Raw genomic sequence first — 20,461 nt, forward strand, 5'->3', positions numbered from 1 at the left:
ACAGAGAGGGGCAGAGAGTGCACATGTATGTGAGTATATAAAGAAGAATCTTAAGGAGATGGCTTGCATTAGATTCCTGCAGCTATCACACAACATTACTGCAAGACTTGAGGCATGCATTTAGTTCTCCTACTGTGGTGTGGTCAGCACCGAGTGCCCTGGTAGACAGCAGAAACATGGCAAAAGGTGAGAAAGCGGCTCACTTAGCAACCATGCTTTTGCTGAACTGCCAGGAAGAATAGTTACCAGCACTTTGACCAGCTATTCATTTCTGCATTATTTATAACCTGTAAACAGAACCTTCTCTGAACAATGCTGAGATCAGTACTAATCAGTGGATATTAAAATGTAAATATAAACATTTAGAAAGCAGTTTCACAACTCATCCATTCAGAAACACAACAGTAGTAGCTCCCCCCACCCCACTCCAGGCTTGTATATTCAGTGCCCATGTACTTTGGAACAGGTTTATTGTATCAGGTTTAAATTCCCTCCTGTAGAGCAGGCTTCAAATCCAGTTGGAAAGCATCTGGCTACCGACATAACAACCGAGCTGCTAATGCACCAGTGGGCACATTTTGATGGCCAGTTGACACTGTAGCTCACAGGGTTTACCAATAACTAAGACATCTCAGCAACATGAAAGCCATAAATGGTGCTAAGGATAAGTTATTGTTGACCCATCAGCCCTAAGCAGGGCGACTAAATCACCTACTCCAAGAGTCAGGGGATGTGGCAGAAGAATGCATGGACAGAGTTTAAAAGAAAGAGGATGAAGGACATTACTCTGAAATACAGTCTTCTGGGAAAAACATGGTATTTATATCCATGAGTTCATAGTATCCGTGTGCAAAAGGGGGCCCATCGACTTTCCATCATAACAGAGGAGAGGCTCATGAAGCCTCACTCCTCCCTGAAACGCTGTTAGCCATTGATAGTTAGGTGCATGGTAAGGAGTCATCTTTGTCAGCAATGTTGTCACTGGTAAGTTGCTGATGATGGAAAGAGAGAGAGAGGGAGGGAGGGAAGGAGGGAGGGAGGGAGAGAGAGAGAGAGAGAGAGAGAGAGAGAGAGAGAGAGAGAGAGAGAACAAGACAGTTCAGCAGGGGAAGTAATGAAGTCCATGATAGCATTATGAAATTGTCAAAGTATTAAAACATTGAAAAGGAATGGTTATTAAAGCCTTGCCAGGAGATGATGAGCAGGCTGGGTCAGCGATTCCCACAGGAGCTGAGCTGATGAGGGATTCACAGAAGTTGATGCAGCTCTCTCAGTCTGATGGAGATTTTATTCCTTTTTAAAATCATAAGCAAAAGCAAAACCAACAGACTCCACCTCCCCTGTTTCTATCATTCTTTAATGGAATTACACATTGGATTGCTATCACTTTGTTGTGGCCCTGTGGATGACCACAGTGCCCTGGTTTGTCACTGATGTGCCCCAAGTCCATTTCTGTAAAGTAATTGCATAGGTAACCTCTCTTGTCCATGTCTACATAGTGTTGATAAGAGACTTCATGGTGATTAATTATGGCAGATATCTAGATTTGGCTTATTTCTCATGGTGACAAACTGTAATTATGTTTTCAGAATTGTGGGAAACTCACAGATATGCTGATGAATATTTCCCATGTGCATTAACAACTGTCAGAGTATTTCAAAGTCATTTTCTTCATACAGAAAGCAAGAGTCTAACCTAGAATGTACATAGATTCAGCCATATACTAATCCAGGCAATTATAAGAAGACACCTCATTAAAAAATCATGACAGAGGACCTGGGTTCACTTCCTAAACACCCATGTCATGTGACTCACAACCGTCTATAACTTCAGCCTCAGGGAATATTCTACACTCTTTGGGTACCCCCTGCATGCACATTGCACATATTGACATGCATCTGCATGAGTGTGTACACACATGTACACACACACACACACACACTAACAAAAATGAAAACCTTTAGAAAATATTTTTTTAAGAAATATCATTTTCCTATGGTAGAAATCCCCAAATCTGCACATAGAACTGACTCTCACAGGTATACACTGAATGGATATAAAATTAGTGTGATCCAAGTGAGGGAAGTGGTTATATTATGTCATAGTTATGCAAAGTATTGCTATCCGGAGAATCTGAGAGACAAGCACACAGAGACTTCTGCTTCTCAGAACTACTTTTGGATCTTCATTTATCATGTTAAAAATAAATCATCTAGAAATTTTAAACTTTACCTACACTTATACCTATATGTGTGTATATGTTATACACACACACACACACACACACACACATATATATACACATATACATATCATGGTCCAGAATCTATGTCTGAAAGAGAACATGCTGATTTGCCTTCTGAGTTGGGGTTGACTTAATATCACACTTCCCTAGACAGGTTGGTATGAAGTCATGAGGAGGGATGGGAGGTGGGAAAAGGATACGTGGGACCTGAAAATAGAAAATAGGGGTTAGAAGCAGGCAGCAGGGCATCTGGATGGAGGCGGCAGGAAAAAGAGAAGCATGAAAACACTTGGTGTGAAAACATTAAAATGGTCTCTAACGCAGTATGTGCTGATTTTAAAACCCAAGCATCCAATACCATCTATGTTTAATATCTTGTTTTAATGCAAGACCAAGAAAGCAAGAAGTCCAGGTTGGTAGCATTCTATAGTCAACTTAATTTTACGTGATAATACTCGAAACATGATTCAAGTTGCTTAGATGGAAATCGGTGCTTTCCTCTTCATACTGGTGAGGACCTCAGAAGCCCATCCGACCTTGTAGACATCTTCTCAGTTTACTCCACTCACTTCCTTCCCTATGCTTCTCTGCTCCACAGATCTGTGTCTCCAGGTGCCCAGAGAGATTCCTCACCTACTTGGATATGCAATTTCTGAACCATAAAGACAAAAACTACTGGGAATACTATCGCCAGTTCTGCAGGGCCAAGGCCAGGCCTATGGAGGTGTGTGTACTAACGTTAACAAAAGGGAGGAATTTAGCTGGTGTTTTGATCTTACACGGAACGCCCAGTTTGCTGCTGGAAAAAAAAAAAAAAAATGTCCAGATCTAGAAAATGAGTGTTAACAGTATCTTTCTAGTAAAACACAAGTTTATCTGGACACTCAAAAACACTTATTGTTCATGGTGTGTCACTGTGAGGACACACACCAAAACATGGAATATTCATGGTATACACTATGTAGACAGAGAAACATATCATTCATGATATATCACTCTGTGCACTCATGGGATAGGAAAGACTCTTAGGTCTGCTTAGTGAGCTCCCACCAATGCACGACACAGAGATTTTTCTATATTTGAATGGGTTTGTTGCTGACAAGAGCTAGGTGTTTATGCCATTTAGAATCGTCAATTACAAAAGCACACTGCTTACTATGTGGCTTAGCTGATGAGGGAACTATCCACCTCACCTAAACTTCATTCCTGACACGGACCCCAACGTGATAGGAAGAGAAAACTAAACCTGGCAGTTCGGGACCTCCGCATGTGTGCCTTAGCATGTATGGTACAAAGCCGGGCGGTGGTGGCGCACGCCTTTAATCCCAGCACTTGGGAGGCAGAGGCGGGCGGATTTCTGAGTTCGAGGCCAGCCTGGTCTACAGAGTGAGTTTCAGGACAGCCAGGGCTACACAGAGAAACCCTGTCTCGAAAAAACAAACAAACAAACAAAAAACCCAAAAAAACAAAAAGCATGTATGGTACACACACATACACACACACACACACACACACAGAGAGAGAGGAGAGAGAGATGAGAGAGAGAGAGAGAGAGAGAATAAAATCATACAATAAAAACATCTAAGCCCACCCTTACCTAGGTTAGACATCAAGAGATTTCTGAAGCTTCATTATATTAAATACTGTTCATTGGTTGTTATGTTATAGAAAATGCTGCTTTTCCAAAAAAAATTTTTTTAAGGGTCAGAGATTCAGACTCTGACTAAGATATCTTCAGAGGTGTATTTTGCTTTTGTAAGATCTTGGGTTTTTTTTTTTTTTTTTTTTTTTTATCTCTGTTGGTTCATTTAGAGCATTTACAGGCATTTTTCTTTAACAAGAAGTTTTTGTGATAATCTTGCAGTTACTGGCAGTGGGGAAATGATTTGGGAAAGTGAGATGCAGAGTTAAGACCAGAAGCTCAAAGTTCTGATATTGAGAGTGAGCGCAGTTGTTGCTGGCCTTGAAGTGTTAATGTGCCCTTTCTTTTCAGACTATTGCAGATCTTCTGTCCAGTGGTGACTGCCCCCTAGCAGTATACCCAAGCAGACCTTGTAAGTGCTAATTATTTTACCTTTGAAACATAGAATCTACAAAGATGTGACTTAATCTCCTTATTTCACAGATGATAAAACTGAGGCTGAGAGTGGGTACTGTCCCTGCCCTGAGAGACCAGAGTCAGTTAGAAGGACTGTCTCTGGCCATACCAGTCCTCATTCCAACTGGGACATTTCCAACAGAGCCCTGTGAGACCTGGGCTTCTGCTACATAAGTACCTTGGAAAGGGATAGGATTGGCTTTAAGAAGCCACTGGTGTGATTATATGTGTTTCTACAAGCATTTGCAGAAAAATTTCCAATGCAGTGTTCATTCAGAGTAAGGCAGAACAGTTAATTAATACAGGAAAGCATATATAGTAGGGGCCAGAAGGAAATGAAAAGTTACAATATCCAAGGACAAGAGAACACTGAAATTGTACAGTTATGTTTCGAGAGGCAATATCTTAGACCTAATAAATAGAAAGTGCGTGTGTATAAAATATCCAGCAAAATGCAAACTGTTGTAGACATTATGGTGGCAAGCATATAGAAATTAAGATGAATCCCAGAAATCATATAAGGAAAACGATCACAAAGAAATATACCAAAAATATTAAGTTGTTGGCCAGAAGAGGTGGGAAGAGGGCAAAACCGGGCATTTTCTCTCTTTTTCCTTTTTTTTTCTATTCCTCAATTCTTCCACAAGTTCTTCTAAAACAGAAGAAAATTAATAGGCACCAATCTAAGTAGAAAGTCAAGAATGTTGAATTAGCTGCCACAAAATCCATGTGTTGATTGTCCCCGTCATCTTTCCTGGTTCATTACAGACCCTGAAGCAGAGGTGCTGGCCCATGTGAGAACCGACAATCACCAGGAAGCCCTAATGCTAACTGTGTGTGGTCAAGAACAGCATTGAAACTTTTTATGGCAAAGGGAGAAACAACTGTCCTCGCAATTCTATTTTGGTCAAATCACATTTTAAAATATACATGGGTGTTGTAAGATGAACAACTAACCCATAATCCCCATAGTCAATGAAGGAATGAAAGAGACATTAAGGTCAACCTTACAATTAGCTTCTTTTCTTCTTAACAGAGGATCAGATATACCAGGAAGTGGCACAACATACAACTAATAACACGTAGTTCTTAAACTGTTTACAAAAGGAAACAACGTAAGCTTAGTGAGAGGGAGAAGAAAGGGAATTCTATTTCCCTGTATCATATAAAGGGAAAGACATTGGAGAGAGAGAGGAAGGACAGTGGTCAGCAAGACCACACAGTTCACTGTGGGCACCCAGTCAGAGCATCACTTTGTAATTTTCCTTCATATTTTCTCTCCTTTCCAACTTTACTCTGAACGTCTTAGTGAATGAGTGCTAACAGATTGGAAGTGACTGCCAAATACTGCGTGAAAGATGGCCAGGGGGTCTTCTAGCTGGAAACTTGCACTTATGGAATATATAGGATCAACAGGACCAGAAAAATGGGAAAGAGGAAATATCCTGAGCCCTACTGTGTGCCAAGAATCCCACTGGGGAATTAGTAGGGTTAGCTCATCTGGGGAGAGGGGAAAGCAAAGATCTGGTGACTGAGAGTGAGCAGAGAGGGATTGTAGAGGCTGCCATCTCGGATCTGTCCCAGAGGGGAAGAAAGGAGCAGGAGAAACACAGAGGCATTATAAAACAAACCATCTACGTAATCAGGCTTTGAGATGGGTGGGCAAGACAAGGAAACCTGGAAAGGGCTTAATAAGATGTTCATTCCCCGCCATCCAATGCTTCAACATTTTAGGTTCAAGCTCTACATGTAAGTTAGTGACTCCACTCACAAGAAGAAAAATATGAAAATTATCTGTCCACTTCTGATCTCTCTTATCTCTTCACTTGAAATTCAGACTCTAATGTTTCAAAATACATTTGCTACATAGCACTGAAACAAACCGTTAAAAGAAACCTATTTATAGAGGCCAGGATTCCATTTAATCAAAATAAGACCATAGATGACTGAGCAATGATTTAACTTTTCTCAGAAATCACACCAGTCTCACATCAGTCCAGAATAGTATACCTCCCCACCCCGCCCGCTGACAGTTTCTGTCCTTCAACAACACGTGGCTAGTATCTCAGGCAAGGAAGGTAAGTTATTAAGGATTCATCAATAGAAGTCCAGTTTCAATAGGTGCTTGAAGTTTGAGCTGGATCTTGCTTCTCTGGGGATTCATTTACAAATCTCTAGTTTCCACAGTTTCATTGAGGAATGCTGAAAACTGCTTTAAGACAGACTCTCATATATCCCGGGCTGATATGAAATAGCCAAGAGTGTCCATGAATTTCTGGTCTTCCTGCCTCCACTTCCCAAGTGCTGGGCTTACAGGTGTGTGCTACCACATCATTCAGTGTTCAGGACAGAACCCAGGGCCTCACATGGGCACTCTCCCTACTAAGCTGCATCCCCAGCCCTACCTAAGACCTCCTCCCTTCATACCAGCAGCTGTAACCTTTCCATTTAAGTGTGTTCAGCATATGTGGTGTGAGCCGACGTTGCTTAGCCCGTGCATCTTACCTGTGCATTTGACAAGTCTTTATGTGTAAGAGAATGGGCAAGTTGGGATGTGGCTTCTGGAAGCTGCTTGTGTTTCCACCTCACAACCGTCAGAAAATCCTGGAGGTGTCAATAAGGACAGTTAGACGTCTCTCCTGAGCGCATTTCACACCCATCCAGATCACAGTTCTTAGAAGGAGAGACTAGTAAGCAAAAGTGTTGACTGTGGTTCTTGATCTTCTTTCACAGTTCTGCAGAGATGTGTACCTGACCTTTCAGCCATCAATGGGACCTCGACTTTAGGAAGTAGGGTCCACTTTGAAGATGGAAGTGGCCAGACCAGGAATATCGTAGAACTCAGGGAGGCCGCGAAGTATGTTTGCATTTCTGTTTCCGGTTTTGACGCGTTCTATTATTATACAAAATGTTAAAGTACCACTCGGGCCTCCAGGGAACTGCTTACATGCTATGATGAACATATCAGGCACCCTTGAGGCATCCTGAAGTGACAGTCAGTAGATTGCTATCACTATTTATTTATTTATTATTTATTATTGGCTAATAAAAGGGTCACCACGGCAGACACTGTCTAAGACCAGGCCTTCCATAGAATCTTGCAGAGTCTCTCTTATTATAAGAACATTTTTTCTAATATTAACAGAAAATAATAATTAATTGAAAATAAAATTTTCCTTTGTTGGACTCAGTGGCATTAGTGATATGATCGATGCCAGGACGTTTGGTCTGAAGGTGCTTGAAGACTATTCGACCTCGTGGAAATGGATTCTCATGTGAGTGAGACGCTTGGTATTTCTTCTCTAGCTCCTTTCTGGGGACCTTTGTAGACTCTTTAAATTACTTGTTCTTATTAAAAGCTGAAAAGTGAACTCAGCTTTCAGGATCATTTTCTTTTTCACATTCGATTTAAGGACAGGGCAGTGATATTTGAAAACATGCCCATAAGACTGTAAGGTTCAAGTTTATATATTAATTTACTAATAGAACAGGTACATGGACCAAGTACCTGCCACAGGGTCTGGGGTCCTGTGCTCTGCTCTTCATATGTCACAGAGGGTGGGCATAGTTTGACTTCCCTGTTTTTTTTGTCCTCCTGTGTTTCTCCCTTGACCCCAAAAGATCAAGGAATCCCAGGTCTCTGGCATGTCCTAGAGATGTCCCTACCCCCACAACCTTCTGCCATTTATTTTTGGTCTCTCTCCCACACCCTCCCTGTGCCTGATCCGCTCTCCCACCCTTCCTCCCTTTACCAACCTCTGGTGTCTCTTTTATTTACTCTTCTGAGTGATATTCAAGCATCCTCCGCTGAGTTCTTCTTGTTATTTGGCTTCTTTGGGTCTGTGGATTGTGGTGTGGTTATCTTGTATTTTTAGCTAATATCAACTTATCAGTGAGTACATACCACACATGTCCCTTTGGGTCTGAGTTACCTCATTCAGGATAATATTTCCTAGTTGCATCCATTTGTCGGCAAAAATTAACGATGGCCTTGTTTTTTATAGCTGAGTAGTATTCCACTGGGGTAAATGAACCACATCTTCTTTATCCATTCTTCAGCTGAAGGACACCTGGGTTGTTTCCAGTTTCTGGCTATTATGAATAAGGCTGCTATGAACATAGTCGAGCAAGTGTCCTTGTGGTGTGGTGAAATGTCTTTTAGGTATATGCCTAGGAGTGGTATAGTTAACTATTCTCTGAGAGGCTCCACCTAGGAACTGACTGAAATAGGTGCAGAGACCCACAGTCAAACATTAGACAGTGTCCAAGGAGTCTTGTGGAAGAGTTGGAGGAAAGATTGAGGGACCTGAAGGGGGATAGGGACTCCAAAAGAAGACCAACAGAATCAACTGAACTGGACCCTTGTGGGTTCCCAGAGGCTGAACCACCAACCAACAGCATGCCTGGGCTGAACCTAGCCTCTCATATGTAGTGGATGTGCATATTGGTCTTCATGTGTATCCCCTAACAACTGAAGTAGGGACTGTTCCTGACTCTGTTGCCTGTGGATCCCATCCCCCTAACTGGGTCACCTTGTCTGGCCTCAGTGGGAGAGGATGGGCCTAGTTCTGGAGTGACCTGATGTGCCTCTTTCAACTGTATTTAAATTTTAATTGTTAAAGCATTTACAGTTTCAAGAGGGAAAGGCTTTTGAAGTTAAAAGCATGCACACTCCTTCTTTTTGATACCACACTGTCAGCTGTCAGGTGACAGATGATATTATGACAGGTCTTTTAGAAGATGGCTTTTGAGGCTGCCCTCCATAAAGACACCAGGCTCTGTCTGATGCTGATTGGAGTCTTGTAGATTTCACCAAGGATGAGAGTAGGTGATAGTAGAGTTGGTCACGTTTCCGGTATTAATGATTTCTCTTTGAGGAGATTGTGCAGAAGACTTCATTCTGTCCTTAACCTGGGACAGGTGGGGATTGGGGCATGGACCCAGTTCTCTGGTATCTCAGTCAAGCTGTTGGAGGAAAGTAAACTGATAGAAAATATTCATGCTTCCTATGCTTGAGAAAGCCATATAGCCAGGAGACTAATCTTACCTGCAGGTCCGGTACCCAGATCCCTTGGGACCCCAAATAGACACTGGGTGATGTCAAACATCTCATACTGCTCAAGATAATTGCATGGCAATCACTACAAAGTCACGAGTCCAGCAAGTGCGTGGCCAGTTGTGACTCTAGTTTTCCATTTCAAATCTGTTCTGTTACTTCCAAACAACTATGTCCTGGGGTGTCTCCCTTACTCACCAGAATATCACAGTTTCACCATGAACTTATTTTATAATTTACCACTAAGTGGAAGGGTGTAAAGGAAGAAGGGAAACCTGGGAAATGTGATGGCAGGGAAATTTGCAAGCTGGAAACGGCTCACTTCTTTGAGTAGACAGCAATACTCTGGTTTCTGAAGACACACAGGATGTCTTGGGTGAAAAGTCCTTACTGGGCCTCTGCTTTCCTCTTTCATGTGAAATCCTTAATGAAATCATTGTTTGTACTTCTTAGAATCATATGTGTACAGCCGGTAAAGTAGAATAGTCTAGAATGATTTCAAACAGAAACAGCTCCCATCCTGATGTTCATGTTATGTTGCACATAGCTCACCTGACTCTGTTTGTTGTGGGTTTTACCTCTAGTGGCCTGACTGTTGCCATGGCACTGAGTTGGACGTTTTTGATACTCCTGAGGTTCACAGCTGGATTCCTCTTCTGGTTCTTCATATTTGGTGTTCTTGGAATTATAGGATATGGTAGGTAACATGCCTCTTAAATTGTCAAATATCAGAACAAATTTCCCTTGTCATTAGCAATTACTGGAAAGCACTTACTTGCCTTAGGCTTAATTAGTTTGGATCATTAACTTTACAAAATGTATCTAATTTTACATATATTCTCTTCATAACTCTTTTTGTCGTTATCTTGAGAAAAATTCCATAAGAAAAAAATCTCCTCCTCTCTCTAGAAGCCTTTGGTCTCAGGCCTTATGGAACTGGGAGGAGACAGAAAAGGTCCTTTTAGATGAATGAAAACTTTTCAAACAGCCTCCCCCCATAACTGGTCTGTTGACAGCACCGAGGACTGCACAGCTGCGTAGCCTGATCTATTTTTTATCAGCTGTAATAGTACTTTTTAACAGGTGCTATCACACTTCGTAGTCGGTCTCCATACTGAGGCGTGGCTCTCTAGGCAATCACACTCACTGGATGAAGGGTTCAATTCAATTCAATCTCCCCACAGCTGTGCATATTGGGCCTGATGTGAACACTAAATAAAAAAATTCAAGTGCCTCGCTCTGGGTGGTAGAACATTATAGGCATTTGCTTTTGGCCTTCTAAGTATCGTAAGGGATGATAGAAAGCCATTTATACTCAAAAGAATGATTTCTTCCACAACAGGATTTCGATTAGCAACATAGTTTTTTGTTTTTTTTTTTTTTTTTAATAGTAGACCAAAAATAAGCAGCTCCTGTTTCTGCTCCTTGAAGAGGTTTACACATTTTATAGCAAGGGTGTGGGCAGGTTCACATTCAATACCTTGACTATAGCCCAGATCTGTACTATAACCATGGGAGCTTTCTTGAGATTATGAGAACTAGCTTCCACACCTGTATCATCAATTCAATGATGGACTCTCCATCGCAGAAGATAGGAAGGATGAAATATTGATCCCAGACATAGTAAATGGTCAGTACTGGTTATTGTCATTACCCTCAAAGACCTTCTAGTAAACAGTCCAGCCCTCCTCGGGCATTCTCCATCCGCTCAGCTGTGCTTCTGTGCTTCCTCTTCACAGCCAGGTGAAGCCAAGGGCCTGTCTTGTGGAGACTCTAGATGAGTGTTCCAGTCTCTCTTTGGTTTTCATCAAGGCAGGAATGGAGTAAAGTCCATCACTGACTTGATTCGACCAGCAGGAGTCTTGGATTGTGTGCCAGCCCTGCCACTGCCACTGCCACTGCAGTAGATGCTAAGTGCAAACAGAACTACCAGGCTCAGCTACCCATCCACTCCCTAGGGAGTGCAGGCTAGCCCAGCAATTCATTGCATGGCAGTTAAGCTTGAAGGTATTCTCAAAAGAGCAAATGTCTACTTAGGTTGCGAACTGTAATGCTGGGTGTGACTGGCCTCTGTGACTGTCTTGGACAACTGGTTATCTACTATCATAGAAAACCAAGCATTCTTATTAATGTGGATATGTCACAGTAAGTAGATTAAAATAATAGACTGTGAGTGTGTGTGTGTGTGTGTGTATGTGTGTGTGTGTGTGTGTTGGAGGATTCACCAAGATGAACAGACTAGATGGTGCACTGGAGTCTTATGACCCTCCTATGGTCCGCTGAGGACTCTGAAAGATACGCAGATGTTGTTTGGCAGAAACTCTGGCTGCCAAAGGGGCAAGCACAACTCCCTTTTAGATGACATGACCAAGCACAACTCCCTTTTGGATTACATGACTAAGCACAACTCCCTTTTAGATGATATGACCAAGCACAGCTCCCTTTTAGATGACATCACCATCAGTTTATAGAAGTGCCCTCAGCTCACAATTGACAAAGTATGAGATTATAAACATCACAGGTAGGAGTCAGATATGGTTATACACAGAAGCTGTCAGTGCCAGACTGGGGTGTGCAGTAAATCCAACTGCGGAAGCAAAATGCAAAGCATATAACACATATAAAACACTTAGTGAGAGAGGGATGAAACCACAGCAAAGACGGTGGCAGGGATCCAAATGGAATTCTCCAAAATAAACAAACTGTTAGAATAAAAGCTAAATTAGACAATGAGACCAGGTGGGAGGCTACTGAAGTCGGTCATGTGTCAGAGCATGGTGAAGAGGAGTTACCATGGTGAAGAGGCGTTACCATGGTGGGCGTTACCGGATTTCCCAATGCCTCCGATAGAGAGAGCAAAGGAAAGTGATTCTACATAATACATGAGACCGAGGAAGAAGAGCGAACTATGAGAATGATTCGGGAAACAGTGGAGAAGTAAACTTTGGTCCTAGAAGATAATAACATTGCCCAATTTTTAGGCTAGGATGCACATAGCTAAGATACTGAACAAATGGGAGAAGGGGCATGGTCGCTTGTTAAATATCACTCTGAGCCTGACCACTCAGCACGCGGTAAATTTCCAAGAGAGATTATAAAAACAGAGTAGCCGGCAGTGAAGTACGAGAAAAAGAACACCTGAAAATAAAAACAGAACAGAAATTGTCAAACCAGATTAAAATGTACACATGCAAGTTGGAACTGAATGTTATTTACAAGCATCACAGAGTGTGTAAGGAAACACAACAGTTAAAAGTGAAACAATGATTTTAAAAACTAGTGGTTATGAAAAGAGATCTATACTAGCTGTAATAATATCAGAGAAAATAGAGTTTGAAGTAAAAACTATGAGGAGAAAGACCAGCCCAATTCAAAACAAAACCAATTCCAAACTTGAATGCATTTATTAATATACTCTCAAGATCTGTCTTCCTTACACAAGATAAATAAACCAATAAATAATAAAGGGGTACTGAGTCTAAATTAGGGGATATCAGTACATTTTCTTGGGGAGAGATGTACTTTAGCATATGAAACTAGTCCTGTTGGTGGATGTTAAGGTTGCGATAAGTCAGGAGCACATTGAAAGCCAAATAAATTCAGAAAGCATTTGACAGTCAGAGTAGCCTAGTTACACTCTTGCAGACAAGCATGACTCTAACTACAGGAAGAGCCATGCTGGTCACCTTTATGTAGGCATGTTTGAGAAGCATGTAGCTTCTACTTGAGAAAATAACATTGCATATCGGACTTTCCTCTTCCTTTCAAGGAATATGGTACTGTTTTCTGGAGTACAACAGCGTTCAGCGGAAACCACAGTCCGCGTTCTGGATGTACGGCATCGGGATTCAGACAAGATTAAACATGTTCTTTCACTTGAAGGAGACCTGGTTTTCAATGAGTGAGTAGGTTTAAGAGCCACTTTTGTTAAAATGATGACAATGGGGAGCCTTGTTCATCCACAAGGAGGCTCGAATTTGATGCATACTACTGAACACATGGATCCCTCAGCGATGGCATAAGTGTCTTTGAACTTTATTACTTATTGGTTTATTTATCTTGTGGAGGACGATAGATCTCCAGAGTGTACTAATAGAAGCATTCAAGTTTAGAGCTGCTTTTGTTTTTAGTGAATGGAAAAGTTGCTATGAACATATTGTGTCATCTAAGGTAGCATCATTAGAAGAATCCCAGACCAGTTGCCATTCATTTAAAATGGTTTGATTATGGGCATTTATAGATGCTAATCTATGGAAGAAGTAAATGACTGGGTTTTGTCTTGAATTTTGTTTTTAACATTTCTTCTTTTGCCACTCATATCAGCCCTTACATGTCAAAGGAAGTCAGTAAGGCGTGTAGTACAGGAAGAAGTGGTAGGTATTGTCTGCTTGCACGCAGTCATTCCGAGCATGGTACCATCTCTGTACATTTCAAGCCTGGTTTTGCCTCTTCATCCAGGAAACACTGGGCATTCAAGGGCAGTTAGTAAGTCCCCTAGTTCCAGGCCTGAGTCTCCTGTTCAATTAGTTATAGTGCCTGCTTTATATTAAATATGTTTCTGCTTTGTGCCCTTACTCAGAAACAGAAAACAGAGTGTGTCTATTTGAAGGACAATCAGATTTCTCTAATGTAGCTATTTTCATGCCACTGTGTGAAATGTGTAAGTCTAATATACAATATTCTTTGACAATACAAATTTAGAATACAAAATCATTTTGATATATTTCATTTTCTTAGGTTTGTTCAAGGGAAACAGTTTTTATAGTTCGTAATGTTGACTCAAATTAAGTGTCTTACGAGAGTAAAATATGCCTATATAAACGAATGGATTGTTTAGAAAAAAAAAAAAAAAAGACAAAAAAGCATAATGACTCATTGTCAAGTTCCTACCAGGACTCAGAATCTTGGAGCTAACTGACTTCTATAGACACAGTCCCCGGAGTATCATGTAAACTCTGAATCATGGTGGTAGAACACCTGGGGGAGGGAAGGAGCCTCCATCACTGAGATCGCCTAGCATGAACAAACAGCTGTTTAGTCATCAGTTACAGAAGGGAACCTTCAAGGTACCTTCCAGGTCTGTTGCTAGCAGACCACATTTCCTCCATCTTAGGATCTCAAACTTCCTACTTCTGTTTTGTTTTTTTAAGGATTTATTTATTTTATGTATATGAATACACCATTGCTCTCTTCAGATACACCAGAAGAGGACAGTAGATCCCATTACAGATGGTTGTGAGCTACCATGTGGTTGCTGGGATTTGAACTCAGGCCCTCTGGAAGAGCAGTCAGTGCCCTTAACCGCTGAGCCAACTCTTCAGCCCCAACTTTCTACTTCCTAACGTTTCTAAAACTCTACTGCATCTTACTGTCATTGAGTAGTTATTTTAAACATTAAGGATTTCTAAAACTGACGTTAGTGACTTAAAGGTGTGCGTTAGAACTGGGGGAGGCCATGTAACAAGAGTGTTTGGCTTCAGGGCTTTTTAAAAACAGAGTTGGCCCTCAGATAAGATAAAGTAACAGTACAGGAAGCATTTACTAGAAGGGTGTGCTCTGGTTCACCCATCTCAGGGAGGCAGAGTTTTCACCTTTATTTGTACCCAGGAAAGTCCCCAAGTAGTAAGAACAATATGTGACCCAAGATGTCCCTGCTTTACGGCCTTCTTTACATAGGACATTCTATTCCTCGAGAGTCATTTTCTTCGGTAACAATAACTTTCAGCCTATATAGGTTGCAAACATCAATCCAACACTAAACTGAAGAAAAATCTTATATCCTCCACCTCTGCTTCTCGAGTTCTGGTGGCCTATCCCCACTTTACCCGGTGCTAGAGATCAAACCTGGAGTGTTGGGCACAGTAGGCAAGCACTCCACCAACTGAGCTGTGCCCCTCCGTCTGACTCTAAGATGTTACGACTCATGTCTCCCTGGATTTACACCTTCATAATAGTGTCTGTGGCGGAAGGGTCACAGAATGAGCCAGACACCACGGGTAGGGTGGTCACCTTAAGAACTTTCTTCTCTGGTAGTTTCTTACTTAGTGCCAAGGGAAACCTTCTTTTCTTTCTTCCATTCCTCTTTTCTCAGGTCTGTGACTCCTGAGAAATGTTTCCATAGGTGAAATGGAGCCAGTTCATGGAGTGACTCAAAACCCAACAAAGGCTCTGCTCTGTGTTTTTAATACTTCTTAGAGGGATTGAAAGTGAGCTTCTAAGACTGGCACGGGAGAGGGGACGCCGTTTAAATTATGTACTGTCAGAACTAGCGGACGGATGTGAGCTGCTAGACTCAGTCCTGGTTTTGCAGAAGTCGCTTGCTTCTGGGCTGACGTGTCTGTACACTAACATCTTCTCTTGTTTAGTGATCATCTTGTCCGTCATTGAAGTCATCCTCATCCTTGTGCTGATCTTCCTCAGGACTCGGATCCGAGTGGCCATCATCCTGCTGAAGGAAGGAAGCAAGTAAGGGGTTCCAGAGCCCATAGCACATATCAGGTGTGCGTGTGTGTGTGCGCGTGCGTGCTCATAGCAGATGTCAGGTGTGCATGTGTGTGTGTGTGTGTGTGTGCTCATAGCAGATGTCAGGTGTGCATGTGTGTGTGTATATGTATGTGTGCATGTGCTCATAGCAGATGTCAGGCATCTGTGTGTGTGTGTGTGTATGTGCTCATAGCAGATGTCATGCATGTGTGTGTATGTGTGTGTATGTGTGTGTGTGCTCATAGCAGATGCCAAATGTGTATGTTTATGTACATGTATGTGTGTGTGCTCATAGCAGTTGTCATGCATGTGTGTGTGTGTGTGTGTGTGCTCATAGCAGATGCCAGGCATGTGTATGTGTACATGGTTGTGTATGTGTGTGCTCATAGAAGATGTTAAGCGTGTGTGTGTGTCTGTGTGCGTGTGTGTGTGTGTGTGTGTGTGCGTGTGTGTGTTTGTGTGGATGTATGTGTGCACATGCGCATGGAGGCCAGAAGTTGACATTGGATATCTTATTTATTGGCTATTTAATTTAGCTTTTGAGACAGAACATCTCACTGAACATGCACCTCACAGTTTTACCTAGACTTCCTATCTAGAGAGCTTCTGTCTCTGTCTCCTCAGCACTAGGCTACAAATGTGTATCACATGCCAGCTTTTTAAGTGGGTACTGGGATCTAACTCAGGTCTTTGTACTGTGCAACAAGCCCTTCACCAAATGAACTGTTTTTTCCTGCAGTCTCCCACAACACCAGGACTTTTTAAGGAAGAAATTGAAGAACAGTTGAACACTTATTAGACAGGTCAGGGTCACTCCTAACAAGTCCTTTCTGTTTCCCAGACCACACAGCTAAGATAGACTCTGTGTGATCTGTGTGGACAAACATTTGAACATGTAGATGGACTCTGTATGGACTGTTTGCACACATTTAAACTTGCATGTTTGGAGAATGTAAGGAATAAAGTACTGTATGGAGTCGGCTGTACCATAGGTTACATTTTTCTGGGGTGGCTCATGTGTTAATATTACTGATTGAGAGGATTGTCAGAACTCAGAATCACCATAATTCCATGATATCAATTGTGTGTTATTTATTGTGTGCACATGATGTGCTTTTCTAATGGACAAGGTGCTGATTCTTGAGGGCCTGGCTCTGCACTGTATATAAAACACATCATTCAGACACACTTAGTACCCAGGGCTGCTCACACTCTAAAATGTTATGAAATAAACCATCTTTTATAAAATTCAATAATACCTATAGTTTGAAAACTATTCCAAAAGGTCACTTGAGAGTAACCTGTGCAGGCAGTTTTTGAATGAGGAACAGAGAAAACACTCTAGGGAAGCCAGCAGATCCTCTGCATGGAACGGTGGAAACAGTTGTTAACTACCAAGAACCAAATGATTTTTAATTGTATTTAAGGACTATTTTTTTAAATTGCCATATTATTATAATAAGAGTGCCACCCGAAGCCAGTGGTTTAAACAACTAACAAGCTGTTGGTTCACCCCCTTACAATAAATGAGGCCCTATCATTATTATCGTTATTATCGTTATTATCGTTATCCTTTGAAACTACTGATTCTCTGGATTAATTTCTTAAATAGTGTGCTATTGTGTAGTTTACTACAACTCAACTCATGTCTTACAACCTTAAGTGTCTGTGCATGTGTGTTTAAAAGTTAAAGGGCCAGTATCACTGTGACAGGCTAATAGATGGGAGGGGGGGTGTAAGAACTGGAATAAATGGGTCAGAGTTCAGAGTAAATTTTTGGACTCTTAGCAGCTTAAATTCAGAGTGTATAGGGAAGGACAGAGGCACTGTACAGTGAGACAAGCCAGCATGGGTACATGTGCTGGGTGCATTTGATATGTGAGAATGTCCTTAGTATTTCTCTTTGGTAATACCAAATAAGTGTGTGTTTGATCTGGAGACACTGACTGAAGCAGCCACTTAAGAGCTGCTAGTAACAACTAGCTAGGACCACTTTACAAACTATCCCTTAGGCAAATGTCCTAAGGGGGGAAGAAAAAGGAGGAAAGTGTCACTTAAAGACATTTGTAAATAGTAAAAGTGGCGGAAGTAATGACATAACACAATCCTCTCCTCCCCAGGGATTAGTGGGTGTGGGATGCCAAAGAGCAGAGGAAGAAGACCTAGCTGATCCTTTGTTAAGACAGAGTGAAACAATCCATGGAAAAGTAGCTTTGACTCAGTGTGTGCAGGAGAGGCTGATCCTGTGTTTTGACCACAGTACAGAATCAGAAAAGGAATCTTACACTTTAACAGAAGGTCTACCAGCTCTTCTCTCACTTTAGGAAGCTAAGAAACTAAGCAGAGAAAGAAATCACAGAACTGTGGTATGTCAAAACCTTAGGTCAGTCAAAGGGGGAAGACAAATAAGAATCTTGTGCACGAGGCAGACACAGCATGGGAAAGCACCCACTTTACCTTAAAATGAGTGAATTAATGTTCGAATGTCAAAGCCAGCTCAGAATTTGCAACCAGGGTAGTTGGAGAAAATTATCATCGTCTGCTACTGCCATCAGCAGATACAGCCTAAGGCTTGCTTCTGGTTCTTAATGGATAAACATTCAATTGTGAAGAAAGTGCAGACCCCCAGATTCCTTTTGAACATCGACTGTTTACTTCCTTTCAGAGCCATTGGGCACCTTCCCAGCGCGTTAGTCTACCCAGTTTTAACCTTCATCTTGCTATCAATCTGCATTTCCTACTGGGCTGTGACAGCCGTGTATCCTTTGGCACTGGACTTTTCTTATTATCATTTTACGTTTGTGTACAAAATAGTAGATTTCCTTATGACATATATACGTACATATATACACAATGCACACATATACATACATGCACACACATACATATACACATGCATCATGCACAAATGCACACACACTTACACACATATATGATTTCACTTTGCTCACCTGTGTCCCCTCCCACTTCTCTTCCCTCACCTTCTCCCCTCTCTCAATAACCAATTTCTGTATCCCTTGAGTCCACCTTGCTGCTCAGGGCCAGAAGCTCATGTTAAAGTTTTTCATTCTTGTGAAGGTGAGATACAATCTAAAGAAGTAACTAGATTAGGTTCCATGCCTTCTGAACTGTCAATAAAATTTAATGTCCCTCTAAAGAGGTCACAAAGAGCTGTTCTATTCTGATGGATCATCATCTTGGCAATGAGCTAAGAAGTATCCTGTATAACTCTATATAACTCTATAGCTATAATTCTGTGTAACTATATAACACTTTATAACTACATAATTCTACATATGACTATAACTGTATATAACTATATAACTGTGTAACTATATAAGTATATAATTGTGTAACTATATAACTCTATATAACTCTATAACTATGTATAGCTGTATATAACTATGTATAATATATGTAACTATATAACTATACATAACTATATAACTATATAACTCTATAAACTATGTAACTGTGTAACTATATAACTTTATGTAACTATATAACTATGTATAACTGTATATAATTATATATAATTATATAACTATGTAACTATATAACTATATATAACTATATAAACATATAACTAATTATATAACTATATATAACTATATAAGTCTATAATTCTATATAACTGTATAACTATATAACTATATAACTTTATATAACTATATAACTATGTATAACTATATAACTGTGTAACTATATAACTCTATAACTATATAACTCTATATAACTCTATAACTATGTATAACTATATATAACTATATAACTGTAACTATATAACTCTATAACTATGTATAACTATATATAACTTTATAACTGTAACTATATAACTCTATATAACTATATAACATTACATAAGTCTATACCTCTGTGGACCTATATACCTCTATATAACTCTATACTTCTACAGGTCTGTGTAACTTTATAACTCTGCATAACTCATCAACTCTATATAGTTCTACAGAACTCAGGGCCTGCTCAGTGCAGCTGGCCCATGAGATCAGCCTCCTAGGAGGATAATTCTTAGAGAATGGGAAGAAAAGACTTTGGGCACTCATTTCTCTGCAGGCTGCAGATTATCTTCATCCTTTTCTTGTCTGTTTACTTTCAATTTAATGGTAAATAGGTTATCCTTAATCAAGTCTGTTCAGTTTCTTGGCTACATCAGGGGTACCAGTATTCAAAGTTATGGTCCCAGAGGGGGAATGTATACATGAAGATGAAACTTGTGACCCAGAGGTGAGTAAGAGCATCCTGGAATAGCTAATTTATCATGAAGCTGATACAGGGGAAAGGTGCAGGTGCAGAAAGAAAGGGGGTATTTGGGGGAAGGCATTGAGAGCAGCAAACAGAACAGATCTCACTTGTCTATAATACACCTGAGAAGCTGGTGTGGTTAATGAAAGCACTAATAAATGTAAAAATGCGATAGGAAGAGAGATAAGTGCTTAAGATGACAATAAGCTCTTCCCAGCGCTCACTAAAGGGTTCTATAAATTAACATCAGAGAAGTGACAACCAAAAGTCATGGAATAAAAAGACAGAATGTGCAATTGGGGGCCATGAGAAAAAT

At 40.9% G+C, this 20,461-nt stretch overlaps 1 protein-coding gene across 4 annotated transcripts in view; it reads left to right on the plus strand.

Moving 5' to 3' along the window:
* The first annotated feature begins 2,735 nt into the window (after nucleotides 1–2,735).
* Nucleotides 2,736–20,461, plus strand: part of Slc44a5 (solute carrier family 44 member 5) — a 30,777-nt gene continuing 13,051 nt past the window's right edge. For all 4 annotated transcript variants that reach the window (XR_013110179.1, XM_076933429.1, XM_076933430.1 and 1 more), the window contains exons 1-9: nucleotides 2,736–2,969; nucleotides 4,239–4,299; nucleotides 7,077–7,200; nucleotides 7,535–7,618; nucleotides 9,984–10,096; nucleotides 13,169–13,300; nucleotides 15,765–15,864; nucleotides 18,548–18,640; nucleotides 20,040–20,127. Coding sequence is in view for 3 of the 4 variants with exons in the window: in XM_076933429.1 (XP_076789544.1) it covers nucleotides 2,889–2,969; nucleotides 4,239–4,299; nucleotides 7,077–7,200; nucleotides 7,535–7,618; nucleotides 9,984–10,096; nucleotides 13,169–13,300; nucleotides 15,765–15,864; nucleotides 18,548–18,640; nucleotides 20,040–20,127 (876 nt within the window). In the remaining variant the exon portion in view is untranslated. The remainder of the gene's footprint in view (nucleotides 2,970–4,238; nucleotides 4,300–7,076; nucleotides 7,201–7,534; nucleotides 7,619–9,983; nucleotides 10,097–13,168; nucleotides 13,301–15,764; nucleotides 15,865–18,547; nucleotides 18,641–20,039; nucleotides 20,128–20,461) is intronic.

Source organism: Arvicanthis niloticus, chromosome 4, assembly GCF_011762505.2.
Source record: "Arvicanthis niloticus isolate mArvNil1 chromosome 4, mArvNil1.pat.X, whole genome shotgun sequence".
NCBI classification, from domain to species: domain Eukaryota; kingdom Metazoa; phylum Chordata; class Mammalia; order Rodentia; family Muridae; genus Arvicanthis; species Arvicanthis niloticus.